We start from the raw sequence: 21,905 nt of genomic DNA on the forward strand, positions 1-21,905 counted from the left end.
CAGGAGCAGGGACCGAGCAACGGGAGCTCACTCCGTCGCGGGGATTCGAACCGCCAACCTTCTGATCAGCAAGTCCTAGGCTCTGTGGTTTAACCCACAACGCCACCCACGTCCCAAACATGGATGCTAAAAACCATTAAAACAGCTGTAAAAGGTTTACCTGGATTTCTTCTTTAAATAGAAGTTTGACACTGGTTCTAGCCAAATGCAAGCCTCTCTAGAACACACATTCACTCAAGCCTGTCTTAATATGTGCAGAATTTATTTTTTATTTTGTTATGTTATGCCTTCCTGTATAATTTGCTCTCGGGGTAAATTCGCAAGCAGAACGTCCAGAGCTTCACGCCTGCCCTGTTGGGACGCCTCAAAGCAGCCCGGCGGCTCGTCGTCGTTCCTGAAACCAGGGAAATAATCTGGAAGAAGGGATCGTGGCCCCACGCAGCAGGTCACAGAATGGGGTAGCTGGCGTCACTCGCTACACCACATTGATTGTGACGGCCTTTGGCAAGTCGCATGTAGCCATTTTCGCCCCACGTTTCAGACCAGCTGTGGGAAGGTAAGAAGAACAGGTGAGAGCCTCTGCAAGAAATTGTTCCAGCGGGGTGATAACGGGAGTCTGGGTGCCGCTATGCAGATGAAGGGGTAAAGGGACCCCTGACCATTAGGTCCAGTTGTGGCCGACTTTGGGGTTGTGGCGCTCATCTCGCTTTATTAGCCGAGGGAGCCAGCGTACAGCTTCCGGGTCATGTGGCCAGCATGAATAAGCCGCTTCTGGCGAACCAGAGCAGTGCATGGAAACGCCGTTTACCTTCCCGCCAGAGTGGTACCTATTTATCTACTTGCGCTTTGATGTGCTTTCGAACTGCTAGGTGGACAGGAGCAGGGACCGAGCAACAGGAGCTCACCCCGTCACTGGGATTCGAACTGCTGACCTTCTGATCAGCAAGTCCTAGGCTCTGTGGTTTAACCCACAGTGCCACCCGCGTCCCGAGATGAAGGGGTAGGGATATGCAAATGAAGGACGCAGGGCTACGCAAGCAAGTGGCGCTGCAACTCCCAAGAAGTTCACCACACATTTAAAGCACCACTTCAGGCCGTCAAGGCTTCCCCCAAAGGATCCTGGGAGCTGTGGGTTTTTTTAAGGGTGCTGAAGAGTTGTTAAGGAGACCCCTCACAGAGTGACGGTTCCCGGCACCCTTTGAAAAAACTACAGTTCCCAGAATTCTCTCCACCATCATTGCATAACTTTTGGTACCCGGCCAAAGCATTTCTTGTTCATTAGGCCTTCGGGCTCTTAACTACAGCGAGGGGGCGGGGAAGTATTTGATCCCCTGCTAAATTTGCCCGTTTGCCCTCTTGACGAAGAAATGCCCAGTCCATAATTTTAATGGTAGGTTTATTGTAGCTGTGAGAGACAACAGGAACCTCTGCCCCAGAAACCCAGAAGACAAAAGTCAAGAGATTGATGTGCATTATAATGAGCGAAATACTGTATTTTTTGCTCTATTAGACTCACTTTCCCCCTCCTATAAAGTAAGGGGAAATGTGTGTGCGTCTTATGGAGCGAATGCAGGCTGCGCAGCTATCCCAGAAGCCAGAACAGCAAGAGGGATTGCTGCTTTCACTGCGCAGCGATCCCTCTTGCTGTTCTGGCTTCTGAGATTCAGAATTTTTTTTCTTTCTTGTTTTCCTCCTCCAAAAACTAGGTGCGTCTTGTGGTCTGGTGCGCCTTATAGAGCGAAAAATACGGTAAGTATTTGATCCCTTTGCAAAAGATGACTTAGTACTTGGTGGCAAAACCCTTGTTGGCAATTACAGAGGTCTGATGTTCCCTGTAGATGTTCCCACCAGGTTTGCACACATCATTAAAATTATGGACTGGTCATTCCTTCGTCAGAGGGCAAACGGGCAAAATTTAGCAGGGGATCAAATACTTTCTTTCCTAACTGTATATATGTGGTTTCCATTCATCCCGCCTTTTTAAAATACAGGGCGGTCTTTCGGATTTTTATTTGAAACCGGCAGATAGGAACAAAAACCATGTACAGTGACGGGGGGGCGGAGTATTTGATCCCCTGCTTAATTTGCCCATTTGCCCTCTTGACGAAGAAATGACCAGTCCATAATATTAATGGTAGGTTTATTTATTGTAGCTGTGAGAGACAGAATGATAACAGGAAACCCAGAAACCCGGAAGACAAAAGTCAGAGATTCTGTCTCTCACAGCTACAATAAACCTACCATTAAAATTATGGGCTGGTCATCTCCTCGTCAGAGGGCAAATGGGCAAATTTAGCAGGGGATCAAATACTTATTTCCCTCACCGTATGTGTTTGTGGACACATAGTATCCATTCTTAAGGAAATCAGCCCTGAGTGCTCACGGGAAGGACAGATCCTGAAGCTGAGGCTCCAATATTTGGCCACCTCATGAGCAGAGAAGACTCACTGGAAAAGACCCTGATGTGGGGAAAGATGGAGGGTACAAGGAGAAGGGGACGACAGAGGATGAGATGGCTGGACAGTGTTCATGAACCTACTAACATGAGTTTGACCAAACTGCGGGAGGCAGTGGAAGACAGGAGTGCCTGGCGTGCTCTGGTCCAGGGGGTCACGAAGAGGCGAACTCTCCTTCGCTGCAGGTTTCCAAACAGGTTTGGTGGTGGGCCATGAGCCTGAGATTCCTTAGTTGTGCTTTCCTGAATTGCAAGGGGTTGGACTGCGAAAATGCCAGCTGTCACAACGGCCGGGTTTCACACAGAGGGGAACCCCCGGCGTCGTCACAGGGCAGCTATATGCAGCCTGCGTTCAGAGACGCAAGAACTCACTTGCCCAGAGATGAAGGATCAGAGCATCCTTCTGTGATGGAACTCCTATCTGGGGACTTCCCTGGCTTTTTTCTGGCCCACGTAGGACCAGTCTGGAAAGTTGGCCTTGGTGAAGACTTGACGTTTTCATCCCCAAAAAAGTTTTTGATTTGAGTTTCCATTGAAATGAGGCTGTGTTTTAATGTGGTATTTTAATCTTGTTTTTAAGTTGTATTTCAATCAACTTCTTGTTTTTATTGGGTGTTAGCTGCCCTGAGCTGGGGAGGTTGGGGTATAAATATTTATTATTATTATTATTATTATCACCTGATTTGCATGCAGAAAGCCCCAGATTCGAAGTGTACTGACATAGGACTGGGAACGTCCCGTGTATGAAGCTCAGCTGCCTGTCAGTCTGGACAATACTGTGCTAGGTGCAGTGGCGTAGCGTGGGGGGTGCACGGGGGGCCGGCTGCACCGGGCGCAACATCTGGGGGTTAGGGTTAGGGGGCGCAAATCCACAGGTTAGGGGGCGCAAATCCATGGCTTAGAGGGCGCAAATCCATGGGTTAGAGGGCGCAAATTACTTGCCTTGCCCCGGGTGCTGACAACCCACGCTACGCCACTGCCCTTGACTTAGAACCATAGAGGCTAAAATCCTTTGCTTTTAGGAGGAAGGTGCTAGAGGTGGTAAACATGCCAGGTTCAATCCCCAGCAGAGAGCTGCGAAAGACACCTGCCTGGAGCCTACCTGCCTGCAGACTGTCTCGCCAGAGTGGTGCATGCTCTGGTTATCTCCCGCTTGGACTACTGCAATGCGCTCTACGTGGGGCTACCTTTGAAGGTGACTCGGAAACTACAACTAATCCAGAATGCGGCAGCTAGACTGATAACTGGGAGTGGCCGCCAAGACCACATAACATCGGTCTTGAAAGACCTTCATTGGCTTCCAGTACATTTCTGAGCACCATTCAAAGTGTTGGTGCTGACCTTTAAAGCCCTAAACGGCCTCGGCCCAGTATACCTGAAGGAGCATCTCCACCCCCATCGTTCTGCCTGGACACTGAGGTCCAGCGCTGAGGGCCTTCTGGCAGTTCCCTCCCTGCGAGAAGCCAAGTTACAGGGAATCAGGCAGAGGGCCTTCTAGGTGGTGGCGCCCTCCCTGTGGAACGCCCTCCCACCAGATGTCAAAGAGAAAAACAACTACCAGACATCTGAAGGCAGCCCTGTTTAGGGAAGCTTTTAATGTTTAATAGATTATGGTATTTTAATATCCTGTTGGAAGCCACCCAGAGTGGCTGGGGAGACCCAGCCAGATGGGTGGGGTATAAATAAGAAATTATTATTATTATTATTAGTGCTGGAGAGATGCTGCCGGTCAGTGTATGCAGTACTGAGTATGCTAGATGGACCAATGGTCTGGCTTGGTATCGGGAATTTTTCTATGTCCCTCGTTTCCATCTTGCCTCTTTGCCCCAAAGACCTAAGTGTGACCTATGTGGTTTTCCCTCCTCTATCCTCTTAGCCACCCTTTCTCACCTGTTCTTCAGGATCCAATAATCCTTAATCTTCTTATCTCCTTTGACGGTGCCATAGCCAACTGCCAACATGCCATGATTCAACATCTGTTCACAGTCCTTGTGGTGAAAGATTCCTGATGGAGGAAGAGTTGCCGGTAGTGGTAGGTGTAAAAGGTAAAGGGACCCCTGACCGTTAGGTCCAGTCGTAGACGACTCTGGGGTTGTGGCGCTCGTCTCACTTTATTGGCCAAGGGAGCCGGTGTACAGCTTCCGGGTCACGTGGCCAGCATGACTAAGTCACTTCTGGCGAACCAGAGCAGCACATGGAAACACAGTTTCCCTTCCCGCCAGAGCAGTACCTATTTATCTACTTGCACTTTGACGTGCTTTCGAACTGCTAGGTTTGCAGGAGCAGGGACCGAGCAACAGGAGCTCACCCCATCGCGGGGATTTGAACCACCAACCTTCTGATCGGCAAGTCCTAGGCTCTGTGGTTTAACCCCCAGCGCCACCTGCTTCCCTAGTGGTGGGGGGACAGGGGTGCAAAACAGAGAATGACACGAGTCCCCTCCCTGGCCAGTGCTCAAGTCCCTGGAAAAAGCCCCTCTCTCCCTTCCTTGAGTCAAGCTGCTGCAACCAGCTCCCCTCTACACTGGTCTCCCAGGACCAGAAGAGGTATGAAGAGGGAGGATCAAAGAGAGACACTGCGAAGAAATCTCAGATTACTTGAGGAGGAGATTTAGGGAGCCTTAAGTCTTCGCACGTTCCTCACCTGCTGGGAAGAGATGTTGTGCTCACTAGTCCTGAACTGTTTTGTTTCTTTGAATAAAGAGTCAACTTCACTGGCACCTTGTGAGTTATTGCTGATCTGATCCACCAGGACATTGAAGGGACAGGTTACCCAAACCTGACTGTGTAGTCACCCCAATTACGCCCCAAAACTTCCCAAATTCTTCCTTTGAGGATTAATTAGCTAAAATGCATTAGCTTGAGCTGTATAACACAAACCAGCTGAATAAACAAAGCCTTCTCCTTTATCAGTCCTTGAAGGCATAATAGATGGCCTTGTCAGTCCCGAGTAGAGACGGGATGGCGCATCCAACTTATCTTACCGGTTGTAACTATCCTGACCACGCTGACGCACAGACCCCAGAAATGGCGCCAGGAGTGCCAGATAAGAGTACAGAAACAATTTCTATTCATGTTCAAGGATGCAAACTTAGGTGTTCAGACTCATGAGGCTGGATTCCTGGGGGGGGGGAGGGGACCTAAAGAGAATATAGGCTGTATTTAACTGTTCTTTAAATGTGCTTGCTGTGAACCAATCACACAGTGCCTTTCTGCTGCTTCGGAAAGCAGAAATAAACTCTTTTTCTGAACCAACCTCGGTGTCTCTTAACTCCCTTCCTCCCTCCCGGGAGCAACGCAGACCCAACCAATAGAAAAGGTCTGAAAGACTACAACATAAGGATGGGAGCCCAGCCTATCTTCCTATTGAAAAACGTTAACTTACCCGACTTGTAGAACATAAAGGTACTTGCGTCCACCGCGACGGAAACTGGGCCCACCTTCGCCACAGCCCGCGCCAGGGCTGTCTCGTTCTTCTTCGGGATCTTGACCCTAGAAGTGCACGTTGCCACTCGGTCGGAGGCGTTGAACCGACAGGGCCCATCCTGTCAAGACAGAGCCATTGGGGACGTGAGCTTTGACTGAGCGTCGGTCCACGCCCCGCGGTCGCAGAACGGCAGATCCCTGCTCCCACATTACCTCGGCCTCGTAGGGATATGTCCTCTCAGAGTTGATCCCCTTGTTAAGCCAGACGTACTTGAAGGCCCAGTTCATGTACCCTCCGTTGCACCCTTGGTTTCCCTGCTTCCAGGAGCAGTCGACGAGGTTCTGTTCGCTCAGCGAGACCAGCTTGTGGGTCTTCTTGAAATGTAAGCCTTCGAGGGCACCGGTGGCACTGAACGCCCAGCAAGACCCACAATCGCCCTGCAGGGGAAATGGGAAGCTACTTGATTCAGCAGTCGGGATCTGGGTTAGGGGCCATCCCTCCTGGGGTACTGTTGAAGTGTAGGTCCTGAATGGGGTAACTGTGCCCCTGAAGGACCAGGTGTGCAGCCTGGGAGTCATTCTGGACTCACAGCTGTCCATGGAGGCACAGGTCAATTCTGTGTCCAGGGCAGCTCCATCTGGTACACAGGCTGAGACCCTACCTGCCCGCCGACTGTCTTGCCAGAGTGGTGCATGCTCTGGTTACCTCCCACTTGGACTACTGCCATGCGCTCTATGTGGGGCTACCTTTGAAGGTGACTCGGAAACTGCAATTAATCCAGAATGCGGCAGGTAGACTGGTGACTGGGATTGGCCGCCGGGACCACATAACACCGGTCCTGAAAGATCTGCATTGGCTCCCAGTATGTTTCCGAACACAATTCAAAGTGTTGGTGCTGACCTTTAAAGCCCTAAACTGCCTCGGTCCTGTATACCTGAAGGAGCGTCTCCACCCCCATCGTTCTGCCTGGACGCTGAGGTCCAGCTCCGAGGGCCTTCTGGCAGTTCCCTCATTGCGAGAAGTGAGGTTACAGGGAACCAGACAGAGGGCCTTCTTGGGAGTGGCGCCCGCCCTGTGGAACACCCTCCCTTCCGATGTCAAGGAAATAAGCAGTTATCCTATCTTTAAAAGACATCTGAAGGCAGCCCTGTTTATGGAAGTTTTGAATATTTAATTCTGTATTGTTTTTAATGTGTGATTGGGAGCCGCCCAGAGTGGCTGGGGAGACTCAGCCACATGGGCGGGGTATAAATAATAACTTCTTCTTCTTCTTCTTCTTCTTCTTGTTGTTGTTATTATTATTATTATTATTATTATTATTATTATTATTAGTGGGTTCCCACAAGGCAAGACACAGCGATAACAGCCAGAACCTTTATTGAACTACATAACTGGGAAACGGGGGCAAAGCAACCGCTTATATACATGCCTGGGCCACTCCCACTCCCAACATGATTGACTGTCTAAACTTCCAAGCTGCAAATCACAACGCAGAGTTCAAGGGCCAATGGCAGAGGCCCAAATTCTGAAATGTTTTGTGATTGGACATCAAGTATCGAATCAGAACACAGGAGCTCAGGCAAACAAAGACCACTAAATACATAACAGCTGTAATTTTCTGGTCTCCCAGGGCAGCTCAATTATACCGCAAATTACTATTTCAGATTACTAAAGGACATTTGTGAATTTCCCAGATCCACAATTAGCTGTCCCTGTTGATATTGGCTTTGCAGAACTGTTCACAACTCCTGATGGATGGATGAATAGCATTTTTTCCACTAATCAGCTGGCCATGACAGGTTAAGATCGATCTCAATTCAGACTTTAAACATACGGCGTCAGTGCATCCTCTCAGTGCCGCCACGCAGGTTTTAGGGGAAGTTAGTTAAACATTCGAATGAGCTTATAGGGAACATACTACAGTTCTTTTCTAGGAAACTTAACATTATACTAGAATTGGTATATTAAAAGTTTTGGTCGATAGAATTATAGAAGGTGCTTTGATTCCCAAGAGCACACTATTATCATTTTTTGTCTATTAACCTTTTTGTGCTCGCGCTCTCTCCAACACCAGTCTGTTCAGCAGAAAACGCAATCACCTTGGAAGTTATAAATCCATTTAAAGTGCTTGTTCTAAACAGTGGAAACTAGACATTTGTAGACACTCAATGCTAGGCACAAAGGGACACAAGATCTACCCACCTTGGAAGAATGGCAGATGAAGGTGATAGACTACATGGGACTGGCAGAAATGACTGGCAGAATCCGAGACCAGGGAAGAGAGACGGCGGAAGAAGATTGGAAGAAATTTAAGGACTATCTTAGGAAATATTGCAAAATTAATGAATGTTAGAATGATGTTGGTTTAGAAATTAAGTGGTTTTCAGCTGTAATGATTAAGTAAAAAGAAAAGAAAGGTTAAAAATAAAATGAAAATTAAGGGAGAGGATTTGCTGAATTAATAATTAGAAATTGGAATACAGAAAGGGGAGGTATGAGGAGGTCGGGGAAGTAAGTTATAAGAAAATAAGGGAAGGAAACTTTATTTCTTTTTAAATAGTTTTTAGTTTTGTATTTTGTTTTTTTATATCTGTTAATTTCTGTTTGTGTTTTGTTTTTGCTATTGTTTTTTCTTTCTTTTTCTGTATAACCTTTAAAACTTCAATAAATATCTTTTTTTTAAAAATGCTAGGCACAAAGGAAGCCCTTGCAAGAATGAGACCACCAGCTGGGAAGGCCAGCTAAGAATTAGGAATTTCTATACAGACCTTTGTATAACTATACGGACCTTTGTATTGCCAACAAAGGTCCGTATAGTTAAAGCCATGGTTTTCCCAGTAGTGATGTATGGAAGTGAGACCTGGACCATAAAGAAGGCTGATCGCCGAAGAACTGATGCTTTTGAATTCTGGTGCTGGAGGAGACTCTTGAGAGTCCCATGGACTGCAAGAAGATCAAACCTCTCCATTCTGAAGGAAATCAGCCCTGAGTGCTCACTGGAAGGACAGATCCTGAAGCTGAGGTTCCAAGACTTTGGCCACCTCATGAGAAGAGAAGACTCCCTGGAAAAGACCCTGATGTTGGGGAAGATGGAGGGCGCAAGGAGAAGAGGACGACAGAGGACAAGATGGTTGGACAGTGTTCTCGAAGCTGCAAACATGAGTCTGACCAAACCGCGGGAGGCAGTGGAAGACAGGAGTGCCTGGCGTGCTCTGGTCCAGGGGGTCACAAAGAGTTGGACACGACTAAGCGACTAAACAACAACAACAGTCTTGGGCGGCAGGCACCACCACCATTGCAGGATGAGGCCCTGCCTCCTCTCTCTCCGCACAAAAGCCCTGTGAGGGTAAGGCAGGTGACCGACACATGGTAAGAGCATTTGTACCCCAGCCTCCCAGGTCCAAGTTGAACACTCCCAATTTGCTGCCCACTCACCTGGTCTTTTATGGGGGTGACATAACCTTTGGTGCGCCAGTCTATATGCTTGGGTGTCTCGTGGGCATCAGTATCTTCGAAAAGGGCCTCGTCGTCACCATCTTCTTCAGCTATGTCCGAACGGAAGCCATTCAGCTTCTGGTTAAACTCTTCTTGCGTCTGGGGAAGAAAAGCAGAGTCCACATCAAAGCTTACCGTGCCCAAGGATTAAGGCTTTCTGGGAGATGATGAATTGAAGAAGGTACTTAAGTACACTTTCCCTAAGAAACCAGAGGCCTTTCTCCTGGGCATAGTCGGCCAATTGGTGTCAAAGAAGGATAGAACTTTCTTTATGTATGCTACAGCAGCAGCAAGAATACTCATCGCAAAGCATTGGAAGACACAAGACCTACCCACTTTGGAAGAGTGGCAGGCGCAATTGATGGACTATATGGAATTGGCTGAAATGACTGGCAGAATCCGAGACTTGGGAGAAGAAACAATGGAAGAGGACTGGGAGAAGTTTAAGGACTATTTACAAAAACATTATAAGTTGTATGAATGTTAAGTATTTGCACGATTTAGAAAATATCAGTTCCAGCAAATAGACTTTGTAAAATAGAAAATTAAGTTATAAGTAAGAAAAGGTCGAAATTTAAGGCAACACTACGTTTAATTTTAAGGTATGAACAATTGATAAAAATTGTTTTAAATTTAGAAGTATAATATTTGGAAAGTACAAAATAAGGTATGAAACAAGGTAATAATTTGCTGACATTTTTATTATAAATAATGCAGGGTAAGGAGATGTGAGGAAGTCCAATAGTCGGCATAGTCGGCCAATTGGTGTCAAAGAAGGATAGAACTTTCTTTATGTATGCTACAGCAGCAACAAGAATACTCAGCGCAAAGCACTGGAAGACACAAGACCTACCCACTTTGGAAGAATGGCAGATGCAAGTAATAGACTATATGGAACTGGCAGAAATGACTGGCAGAATCCGAGACCAGGGAGAAGAGTTGGTGGAAGAAGATTGGAGGGAATTTAAAATTTATCTACAGAAACATTGTAAAATTTTTGAATGTTGATGACATTGAAATGAATTGAAGGGGTTCTAGCAACAAGGTTAAAAATAAGATTGGATTGATAATAGGTAAATTCATTGGATATGAATTTGCTGAATTAATTTTCAAAAGGGATACAAAAAAGGGAGATGTGAGGAAGTCAGGAAAATAAGTGAATCAAAGATGAGAATTTAAAAAGAGGGATTTTTGTTTTTTGCTTTAGCGTGTTTTGTTTTTTGCTATTTTGTCTTTTTTTCTTTTTTATAAGTTAAATGTCTGTAATTCTTTTTTTGTATTTTGTAACTTTATATTTTCTGTGTATGTGTTTTTTTTCTTTTTATTCATAAAACCTAATAAAATATTATTAAAAAAAGAAAGAAAAGAAAAGGCGGTCCCACATCAAAGCTTATTTCCTCCCCTTAGAGATGCTATTGTGGCCTGAGCGGTGGGTAGCCAGGAGTCGCTTTCTTTCTCCCAAAGAAAAGGATATGAGCGTCTTACTGGACCAAAAACTTAACATGAGCCCACGGTGTGTTGCAGCAGCAAAAAAAGCTAATAATAAAAAATAATAACATTTTTTTATTTATACCCCACCCTTCCCAGTTCAGAAAACCAGGCTCAGGGCGGCTAATAACAAATTTAAAACACTTAATTTGTGCAAAAAAGAGCATAAAATACGGTATAAAACGTGAATAACAGGAAAAGCAGAATTCAAAAATCAATTTAGGGAGAAAATCCATCCAATAAACATTAGATGATCACCAGGGCTAGCTGGCTGAATTACAGTGGTACCTCAGGTTAAGTACTTAATTTGTTCCAGAGGTCCGTACTTAACCTGAAACTGTTCTTAACCTGAAGCATCACTTTAGCTAATGGGGCCTCCTGCTGCTGCCGCGCCACTGGAGCATGATTTCTGTTCTCATCCTGAAGCAAAGTTCTTAACCTGAGGTAATATTTCTGGGTTAGTGGAGTCTGTAACTTGAAGCGTATGTAACCCAAGGTACCACTGTAGTCCTATTTGGGCCAGTGAGGAGACCAGGGGAAAATTAGCTGTGGGATCCCAGAGTGAGTAATCTTCCTAAAAAGGGGAGGGGGAGGGAAGGAAGGGAAATAAAAGATCCGGCTACGTTCAAATTGAAAGCCAGGCAGAATAGCTCTGCCTTACAGGCCCTGTGAAAGGAAGTTAAATCCTGCAGGGCCCTGGTCTCATTGGACAGAGCATTCCACCAGGTCGGAGCCATCACTGAGAAGGCCCTGGCCCTGGTAGAGGATAATCTAACTTCCTTAGGGCCTAGGACCTCTAAACTATTCATGGACCTTAAGGTCCTCTGTGGGGCAGACCAGGAGAGGCGGTCCCGTAAATACGTAATGCTATTCTACGATGCATCAGCAGAAGTCTAGTGTCCAGATCAAGGGAAGTAACAGTCCCACTCTGTTCTGCCTTGGTCAGACCACACCTGGAATACTGCGTCCAATTCTGAGTGCCACAATTAAAGAAGGATGTTGACAAGCTGGAATATGTGCAGAGGAGGGCAATCAAGATGATCAAGGGTCTGAAAACTAAGCCTGATGAGGAGCGCTTGAAGGAGCTGGGTATGTTTAGATGGAAAAGAAGAGACTAGGAGGAGATAAGAGCGCCAACTTCCAATATCTTGAGGGCTATCACGTGGAAGATGGAGCAAGCTTATTTTCTCCTGCTCTGGAGGTTGAGACTCGAGGTTCAAATTATGAGAAAGAAGAAGAGAAGAAGAAGAAGAAGAAGAGTTTGGATTTGATATCCCACCTTTCACTCCCTTTAAGGAGTCTCAAAGCGGCTCACATTCTCCTTTCCCTTCCTCCCCCACAACAAACACTTTGTGAGGTGAGTGGGGCTGAGAGACTTCAGAGAATGTTGTCCCTATTTTCAAGAAGGGGAAAAGAGAGGACCCAAATAATTACCGCCCAGTCAGTCTGACATCAATACCAGGGAAGATTCTGGAGCAGATCATTAAGCAAACAGTCTGTGAGCACCTTAGAAAGGAATGCTGTGATCACCAATAGTCAGCATGGATTTCTGAAAAATAAGTCATGTCAGACTAACCTGATCTCGTTTTTTGACAGAATTACAAGCCTGGTAGATGAAGGGAACGCAGTGGATGTAGCCTACCTTGATTTCAGCAAGGCATTTGACAAGGTGCCCCATGATATTCTTGTAAAGAAGCTGGTAAAATGCGGTCTTGACTATGCTACCACTCAGTGGATTTGTAACTGGCTGACTGACCGAACCCAAAGGGTGCTCATCAATGGTTCCTCTTCATCCTGGAGAAGAGTGACTAGTGGGGTGCCACAGGGTTCTGTCTTGGGCCCGGTCTTATTCAACATCTTTATCAACAACTTGGGGATGATGGACTCAAGGGCATCCTGATCAAATTTGCAGATGACACCAAACTGGGAGGGGTGGCTAACACCCCAGAGGACAGGATCACACTTCAAAATGACTTTGACAGATTAGAGAACTGGGCCAAAACAAACAAGATGAATTTTAACAGGGAGAAATGTAAAGTATTGCACTTGCGCAAAAAAAATGAGAGACACAAATACAAGATGGCTGACACCTGGCTTGAGAGCAGTACATGTGCAAAGGATCTAGGAGTCTTGGTTGACCACAAACTTGACATGAGCCAACAGTGTGACGCGGCAGCTAAAAAAGCCAATGCAATTCTGGGCTGCATCAATAGGAGTATAGCATCTAGATCAAGGGAAGTAATAGTGCCACTGTATTCTGCTCTGGTCAGACCTCACCTGGAGTACTGTGTCCAGTTCTGGGCACCACAGTTCAAGAAGGACACTGACAAACTGGAACGTGTCCAGAGGAGGGCAACCAAAATGGTCAAAGGCCTGGAAACGATGCCTTATGAGGAACGGCTAAGGGAGCTGGGCATGTTTAGCCTGGAGAAGAGCAGGTTAAGGGGTGGTATGATAGCCATAGAATCATAGAATCATCGAGTTGGAAGAGACCCCAAGGGCCATCGAGTCCAACCCCCAGCCAAGCAGGAAACACCATCAGAGCACTCCTGACATATGGTTGTCAAGCCTCTGCTTAAAGACCTCCAAAGAAGGAGACTCCACCACACTCCTTGGCAGCAAATTCCACTGTCGAACAGCTCTCACTGTCAGGAAGTTCTTCCTAATGTTTAGGTGGAATCTTCTTTCTTGTAGTTTGAATCCATTGCTCCGTGTCCGCTTCTCTGGAGCAGCAGAAAACAACCTTTCTCCCTCCTCTATGTACCCAGGAGCCTTTACCCAGCAAGACTCTGGCAGAAGTGCCAATAATAATCTGTCACACTCTGGCCCAGGTCCCTTTTATTAACAAAAGAACTTATAGCATAGCACTTATAGGAACCAATCAGATTTCCTCTGAGCATTTCAAAAAAAAACCTACCACGTGGGTACAAAGTTAGACCAGAGAAATCCTTTTGAAATCCTTTTAACTACAAAGACTACTTTGAGCATGCATACATCTCCAGGCGCGGGTGGCGCTGTGGGTTAAACCACAGAGCCTAGGACTTGCCAATCAGAAGGTCAGCGGTTCGAATCCCCGCAATGACAGGGTGAGCTCCCGTTGCACGGTCCCTGCTCCTGCCAACCTAGCAGTTCGAAAGCACGTCAAAGTGCAAGTAGATAAATAGGTACCACTCCGGTGAGAAGGTAAACTGCGTTTCCGTGCGCTGCTCTGGTTCGCCAGAAGCGGCTCAGTCCTGCTGGCCACATGACCCGGAAGCTGTACGCCGGCTCCCTCGGCCAGTAAAGTGAGATGAGCGCCGCAACCCCAGAGTTGGTCACAACTGGACCTAATGGTCAGGGGTCCCTTTACGTTTACTTTTCATTTCCAGGTAAATAAAACAGGAATCAAGGAGGAGTGCGGAATGCATTTAGCAAATCCCAGAGTTCATAAACAGGAAAGGAAGGATGGCAATGAAAGATAGTATTTACCATCTCCTTGTGAACTTTCTTCCTGGCCCTTAAGATCTACCTAAAGATTAACACAATCTACATCATAGTTACCTACTATCTTTATGGCTCCGGATGCCTGGTGAAGCAACCAGTCTGTGTTTTTAGAATGCTTATATGTGCCTGTTAGGCAAAGAAATAAAATGGCAGAGGTTTGTGGGATTTGATCAGACATCATGTCAAATGACTCAAGCCCAGTCAACGCAATGCTTTCATTGTAGACACAATGGCTTGCTCCATATGTTCATAATTCCTCATAGCAATCCCACCTGACCCCCACGATGGACCACTTACCAAGTCACCAAGGTGATTCATGCCCAGCTCATAGGTGTGTATCCCCTGGGAAGCCTCTAAGTTGTGCTCTTCAATCATCTGTAGATTCTTCTCCCACACAGCCCTCCGGAAAAGTTCTTCCTCCTGCAAGGAACCCGATAAAGAGTTTGGACTCACTCACCGGATCATCACCTCGTCGTGGCGAGTGGGCTTGCCAAAATTCAGCATCGCCTGAGCTCTGCGGGCGCAGCTTTCTCCCGATTGAAGCGCAGAGTGTTTGAGGACCCGGGACATTTGCAGGGAAACCAAAATGCTCGTTTGCAAAGCTATTGCACTACCAACTTTACTGTATGCTTGTGAAACATGAGCCACTTACAAACGCCATCTCCAACTCCTTGAAAAGTTCCATCAACGGTGTCTCTGAAAATTTTTACACGTCACTTGGGAAGACAGGCGAACAAATGTCAGAAGCAAAGATCACCCGTGTTGAAGCAATAATTCTTCAACATCAACTTCGTTGAACTGGTCGTTGTGCAGATGCCTGATGATCATCTTCCAAAGCAACTAAAGTGGTACCTCAGATTAAGCACTTAATTCGTTCCGGAGGTCCGTACTTAACCTGAAACTGTTCTTAACCTGAAGCACCACTTTAGCTAATGAGGCCTCCCGTTGCCACCACGCCGCCAGAGCCCGATTTCTGTTCTCATCCTGAAGCAAAGTTCTTATTTCTGGGTTAGCGGAGTCTGTAACCTGAAGCGTATGTAACCTGAAGCGTATGTAACCTGAGGTACCACTGTACTCTATTCCGAACTTAAAAATGGAAAGCGTAATGCTGGTGGTCAACAAAAGAAGTTTAAAGACTGTCTCAAGGCAAATATTAAAAAATGTAGTATAAACACCAACAACTGGGAAACACTGGCCTGGGAGCGCTCCAGTTGGAGAACAGCCTTTACCAAAGGTGTCGTGGGCTTTGAAGACACTCGAACTCAGGACGCGAGGGAGAAACGTGCTAAGAGGAAGGCACGCTTGGCAAATCCACATCGTGATCAACTCCCACCCAGAAACCTACATCCCACTGTGGAAGGACGTGGGGATCCAAAATTACGGACTCACTGTTAAGACCGTGTTCATGGAAGACAATCTTACTCAGCTACGAGGGATCGCCAAACAAAAAAGAAAGAGTTTGGAATCAATATGGCCCTTGAATTCTCCCCTCCTCTCAAGAAGTAGTGTTAGTAGCAGAGATGGAGGGGGAATTTGACGCACTTTAATGAGGAAACTGGCTCATTTGCACTTCTCGAATTGAGATGTGAACCGAAACTCTGCTGTCCTGCAAAATTTCCACTTCCCTGAATTTCGGCAATGCAGCTCACCAACCAACCGGCGTGTACAGAAATGGACTCATTCGAGAAAAGCGGGCGTAAACATGCACGATACAACATTTCGAAGACATCTGAAGGCAGCCCTGAATAGGGAAGGTTTTTTTAACGTTTAATGTTTTAATATATGTTGGAAGCCACCCAGTCAGATGGGCAGAGTATAAATAAAATAACTATTATTATTATTATTATTATTATTATTATTATTATTATTATTTATGTTGGAAGCCACCCAGTCAGATGGGCAGAGTATAAATAAAATAACTATTATTATTATTATTTTTATTATTATTATTATTACAGTGGTACCTCGGGTTACATACACTTCAGGTTCCATACGCTTCAGGTTACACACTCCACTAAGCCAGAAATAGTGCTTCAGGTTAAGAACTTTGCTTCAGGATGAGAACAGAAATCTTGCTCTGGCGGCAGCATGAGGCCCCATTAGCTAAAGTGGTGCTTCAGGTTAAGAACAGTTTCAGGTTAAGTACGAACCTCCGGAACGAATTAAGTACTTAAGTACCCATCGTTCTGCCCGGACGCTGAGATCCAGCGCCGAGGGCCTTCTGGTGGTTCCCTCATTGCGAGAAGCAACACTACAGGGAACCTGGCAGAGGGCCTTCTTGGTGGTGGCGCCCGCCCTGTGGAACGCCGTTCCAGCAGATGTCAGAGATAAACAACTATCTGACATTCAGAAGACATCTTAAGGCAGCCCTGTTCAGGGAAGTTTTTAATATGTGACATTTTAGTGTATTTTTGGTCTCTGTGGAAGCGACCCAGAGTGGCTGGGGAGGACCAGCCAGATGGGCAGGGTACAAATAAATTATTATTATTATTATTATTATTATTATTATTATTATCCCTGTGGCTGGCTCTATTTCCTGATATGTGCAGTCTGAAGAAATACTTTCTTCCCTGGGGTTAAGCCTTACTGAGTTACTTTTGAGTAGACCTGTATCAGATTGTGACTTCTACAGAGCCGGAAAAGCATTTCCTATGCCAATACAGAGAGCTGCTTTCCCCTTGTATCTTCTTCTACCTCTCTTTTAAATCACAAGGTGGTGACGGTCCTGTGCGAGTGTCTGGAAGCAGTTGGAGGATGGATGGCGGCTAATGGATTGAGGTTGAATCCTGACAAGAAAGGAGTACTGTTTTGGGGGGACAGGTGGCGGGCAGGTGTGGGGGACTCCCTGGTCCTGAATGGGGTAACTGTGCCTCTGAAGAACCAGGTGCACAGCCTGGGAGTCGTTTTGGACTCACAGCTGTCCATGGAGGCGCAGGTCAGTTCTGTGTCCAGGGCAGCTGTCTACCAGGTCCATCTGGTACGCAGGGTGAGACTCTCCCTGCCCACAGACTGTCTCACCAGAGTGGTGCATGCTCTAGTTATCTCCCGCTTGGACTACTGCAATGAGCTCTACGTGGAGCTATCTTTGAAGGTGACCCGGAAACTTCAACTAATACAGAATGCGGCAGCTAGATTGGTGACTGAGAGTGGCCGCCGAGACCATATAACACCGGTCTTGAAAGATCTACATTGGCTCCCAGTACGTTTCCGGGCACAATTCAAAGTGTTGGTGCTGACCTTTAAATTGGCCTCAGCCCAGTATATCTGAAGGAGCATCTCCACCCCATCGTTCAGCCCAGACACCGCGGTCCATCTCCGAGGGCTTTCTGGCGGTTCCCTCCCTGCGAGAAGTGAAGTTACAGGGAACCAGGCAGAGGGCCTTCTCGGTGTTGGCACCCGCCCTGTGGAACACCAGATGTCAAGGAAACAAACAACTATCTGATGTTTAGAAGGCATCTGAAGGCAGCCCTGTTTAGGGAAGCTTTAAATATTTGTTGAATCATTGTATTTTAATATTCTGCTCGAAGCCGCCCAGAGTGGCTGGGGAAACCCAGCCAGATGGGAGGGTATAAATAACAAATTCTTCCCCTTCCCCTTCTTCTTCTTTTTCTTCTTCTTCTTCTTCTCTGGAATGGCACTCTGCACATGCTTGGGGGCACACGGATTCCCAAGGTGCCGGAATTTCAGAAGCACAAGGACACTGCCTGTCTTAGTCATGCCAGAGAAAACTCACCTCACTGTATTCTTTAGAATGGGCTCTCTTCCAGTCTCCCCAGGCTTTGTCCAGGGTCAGATCCTGCACTGCGCTGACAGTCCTCAACAGGACCAGTCCGGTCAGTGCCATCGCCGAGATCGGAAGCATGTTTTTTACCTAGGAAAGCAATGCCCAGAGTCGTAAACAGTTGCCTTGTGCCAAGTTAGAAGATTGGCAGTGCCAGATTTAGGGCAGTGCGGGCCGTTCTCCTACATTGGTCACTGACCCGAGGGGGTGCAAAATAGGAATAATAATATAGCCATATGTGGTGGACCTGTGAAAGGGTAAAAGAATATTGGGAAACAATTCATAACGAACTGGAAAAAAAAATGTTTAAATGTACTTCCCCCCAAAAAGCAGAGTTCTTTTTGGGAGGAATAACTCAGACGGAAATTCCCAGGTGTCAAAAAAGGTTATTTACGTATGCCACTACTGCGGCCCATGTTTTGTTAGACCAAAAAGGGAAAACGAGCAAGGTACCAACTAAAGAAGAATGGCAACTGAAACTGATGGAATATGCGCAGCTTGCGGACCTAACAGATATAGAATAAGAGAATAAGAAGAACATACATTTAGAGAAGATTGGAAAACGTTTATTAAATATAGGGGGGGGCTGTGTTTATTTGAAAACGTGGGCATCGTTAAGGTAAATTCAACAGTGTATATACCGTATTTTTTGCTCTATAAGACTCACTTTTTCCCTCCTAAAAAGTAAGGGGAAATGTGTGTGCGTCTTATGGAGCGAATGCAGGCTGCGCAGCTATCCCAGAAGCCAGAACAGGGAGAGGGATCGCTGCTTTCACTGCGCAGCGATCCCTCTTGCTGTTCTGGCTTCTGAGATTCAGAATATTTTTGTTCTTGTTTTCCTCCTCCAAAAACTAGGTGCGTCTTGTGGCCTGGTGCGTCTTATAGAGCGAAAAATATGGTAAATTTGGATGGATGTAATAATGGAATCCTGAATGGTTTAGTTTATGTAAAATAGGCAGGGGTTTGTGTTGTGCAAAATGAACCATGGAAAGAGAGGAAGGGAAGTCATGGAAAACTGAAGGATGTAAAAATGAGTACTTCAAATTGTAAAACAGAAAATTATTTGTGTGTGTGTGTGTGTGTGTGTGTGTGTGTGTAAAAAACAAACTTCCATTATGTATCGTACTCCTCTCAATCCACCTCTGTAAGATCTCATGTGCACAAGTCCAGACTTTCTCAGTCACAGAAGAAAAAGCACTGCTTTGCTGTTTGCTTTTAAGCTTAAATGTCCCTTTTGTGCATTGTCTAGGAATAACAATGCTTTTTTAATTTTTAAAAACCCACTATATTTATACAGGTACCTACTGAGAAGATCCATTAAAAAAGCAAATGTACCGAAATGAAATGAAAATTAGAAATATTTTTTGAGGAAATTTTGTACTCCCTTCGGGGCATCCTATTACCAGAGTCTGTCCCTGCCATTGGTCCATTGAGTTCAGCATTGTCTCTGGCAGGCAGAAGCTCTCCAGGAGATGGCAGCGAGGATTGAACCAGCGGATGCTCTGTCGCTGAGCTATGGCCTGTCCGTATCCCCATGGCGAACCTTTAGCTATTGTGCTTCTGCGGCAGCTTTCCCCAAATTCCCAATGCTGGTTCCCACTGGACTAGGGATCTGTGCCAGTAAAATTAAGGCAAACTTCTGGCAACATCAGTAGCAGAACCTCTCTAGAACCATCCTTGCCATGTTCAGTACAGTGGTACCTTGGGTTGTCAAATGCCTTGGTTCCCAAATGCCGAAAACCAAGAAGTAAGTGTTCCAGTTTTCAAACATTTTTCAGAAGCCGAACGTCTGATGCGGCTGTCGGCTATTGTTTCCGGGGCGCCTGCACCTTGGTTTTTGAACATTTCAGAAGCTGCACCTTGGTTTTTGAACATTTCAGAAGTCAAATGGACTTCCAGAATGGATTAAGTTTGGCGCTTTTGTTTCTGCTATTTATTTTGCATTTTTGTTTTCAAGGCTTTTTCGGTTAATTTGTTTTTGTTTTTGTGACTGTGTGGATGATAATTTTTATTAAAAAAACAACAATCAAAGCAGGAGATTTAGGGCTGCATTAATTGCAAATATTTCCTCTCTAGACAGCATCTTAAAAAGTAGAGACATCACCTTGCCAACAAAGGTCCTTATAGTAAAAGCTCTGGTTTTCCCAGTAGTGATGTATGGAAGTGAGAGCTGGACCATAAAGAAGGCTGATCGCCGAAGAATGGATGCTTTTGACTTATGGTGCTGGAGGAGACTCTTGAGAGTCCCATGGACTGCAAGAAGATCAAACCTCTCCATTCGGAAGGAAATCTGCCCTGAGTGCTCACTGGAAGGACAGATCCTGAAGCTGAGGCTCCAAGACTTTGGCCACCTCATGAGAAGAGAAGACTCCCTGGAAAAGACCCTGATGTTGGGAAAGATGGAGGGCACAAGGAGAAGGGGACAGCAGAGGACGAGATGGTGGGACAGTGTTCTGGAAGCTACCAACATGAGTTTGACCAAACTGTGGGAGGCAGTGGAAGACAGGAGTGCCTGGCGTGCTCTGGTCCAGGGGGTCACAAAGAGTCGGACACGACTAAACAACAACATCCTCTCTAACTTCACAGCACTGTTTTGCAGGGAAAGATGATAATTGGCTGTGTTAAGGTCGAAGCAGACAGTAGGTGTTAGTCTTCTGACAGAGCCCAAAGGTATGCATGGCAGTCTGATCCTACCCTGCCCTCCCCCCAAATTACTTTGGCCCCCCTCACACAAATCTTACCTCTCTCTCCACTGAAGGATTTAAAGAAAGCTCCTAGTGCTTCTCCATGCAAGAGGAAGACGAAATGCAGAGCCGCCTTTTATAAAGAGGCTTTATAAAGTCCTTGCATATCTATTGGAGTTCTCATCCCACACCCCAAAGTAACCACAACATCTTGGGGATGAAACGGCGAGACTTTGTCACAAGAAGAAAAGTCGCCAGCGGAAAGGTTGGGTCGCTGGGCTCAGCAAACTTAAAACTCTACAGCTTGCACATTTTCGTTTCTAAGAAAAACAAAAGGGGGAAGTTTTGCATTGCCCTGGCAGATTAAAAGAAAACATGTTTGCCACATGGGCAATGCAGCTGGTGAAATGTCTCTGATGGTCACAGGGGTTTTCATGGCCCAGTATACTTGGTTCCCCTTCCCAGTCCCAGCAGATCAGCTAGAGAGCTGCCTTCCTCTTGTTGTTGTTGTTGGCACCTGTCTGTCTGAAGAGATGTTGGGGTGCATTTGGTCCATCTCGTTGAGCATTGTGCTGGAGGAGTCTCTTAAGAGTCCCATGGACTGCAAGATCAAACCTCTCCATTCTGAAGGAAATCAGCCCTGAGTGCTCACTGGAAGGACAGATCCTGAAGCTGAGGCTCCAAGACTTTGGCCACCTCAGGAGAAGACTCCCTGGAAAAGACCCTAATGTTGGGAAAGATGGAGGGCACAAAGAGAAGGGGACGACAGAGGACGAGATGGCGGGACAGTATTCTTGAAGCTATCAGCATGAGTTTGACCAAACTGCGGGAGGCAGTGAAAGACAGGAGGGCCTGGCGTGCTCTGGTCCAGGGGGTCACAAAGAGGCAGACACGACTAAATGACTAAACAACAACAACAACAGTTCAGCGTTGTCCACACTGAGCGGCAGCGATGGCTCTCCGGGGTTTCAGGAAAGCTTCTCTCCCAGCCCTTACCAGGTGACAGGAGTGAGCCAGCAGTACACCGAGCGAGAGTTAGCTTCTTATAAGCAACAACAGGATCTGCATAGCAGTGTCAGACCTAATGAGCTCA

The 21,905-nt window shown here is 46.4% G+C and overlaps 3 protein-coding genes across 4 annotated transcripts in view; 1 reads left to right on the top strand and 2 right to left on the bottom strand.

Moving 5' to 3' along the window:
- Window positions 1–21,905, bottom strand: part of LOC310835517 (uncharacterized protein) — a 691,527-nt gene that overhangs the window by 558,143 nt on the left and 111,479 nt on the right. The gene's annotated exons all lie outside the window — the stretch shown is intronic.
- TNFAIP8L1 (TNF alpha induced protein 8 like 1) overlaps window positions 1–21,905 on the top strand; it is a 222,375-nt gene that overhangs the window by 33,104 nt on the left and 167,366 nt on the right. Inside the window, exon 3 of one of the 2 annotated variants that reach the window (XR_014559749.1) lies at window positions 16,349–16,416. The exons of the other annotated variant lie outside the window; for it this stretch is intronic. The gene's annotated coding sequence lies outside the window, so the exon portion shown is untranslated. Of the gene's footprint in view, window positions 1–16,348; window positions 16,417–21,905 lie in introns of those variants that run through there. 2 annotated transcript variants of the gene reach the window in all.
- On the bottom strand, window positions 246–20,999 carry LOC310835727 (procathepsin L-like). Its single transcript, XM_083720668.1, has 8 exons — window positions 20,870–20,999; window positions 18,081–18,218; window positions 14,645–14,767; window positions 9,317–9,475; window positions 6,094–6,318; window positions 5,840–5,999; window positions 4,346–4,460; window positions 246–546 (listed from the first exon to the last, which is right to left on the bottom strand). Exons 2-8 carry the CDS (start codon window positions 18,207–18,209, stop codon window positions 447–449), a joined length of 1,011 nt encoding a protein of 336 aa, XP_083576794.1. The 5' UTR covers window positions 18,210–18,218; window positions 20,870–20,999; the 3' UTR covers window positions 246–446.

The sequence above is a fragment of the Podarcis gaigeae genome (assembly GCF_964106915.1).
Source record: "Podarcis gaigeae genome assembly, chromosome: 18".
Taxonomy (NCBI): Eukaryota; Metazoa; Chordata; class Lepidosauria; order Squamata; family Lacertidae; genus Podarcis; species Podarcis gaigeae.

What these genes read in the sequence shown, in the direction of transcription:
- LOC310835727 (XM_083720668.1), bottom strand. Translation starts at nt 18,209, where the DNA reads ATGCTTCCGATCTCGGCGATGGCACTGACCGGACTGGTCCTGTTGAGG. An exon ending in TCACCCCCATAAAAGACCAG is followed by an intron (nt 6,319 to 9,316) that starts GTGAGTGGGCAG and finishes TTTCCCCTGCAG; the next exon opens with GGCGATTGTGGGTCTTGCTG. An exon ending in CATATCCCTACGAGGCCGAG is followed by an intron (nt 6,000 to 6,093) that starts GTAATGTGGGAG and finishes CTGTCTTGACAG; the next exon opens with GATGGGCCCTGTCGGTTCAA.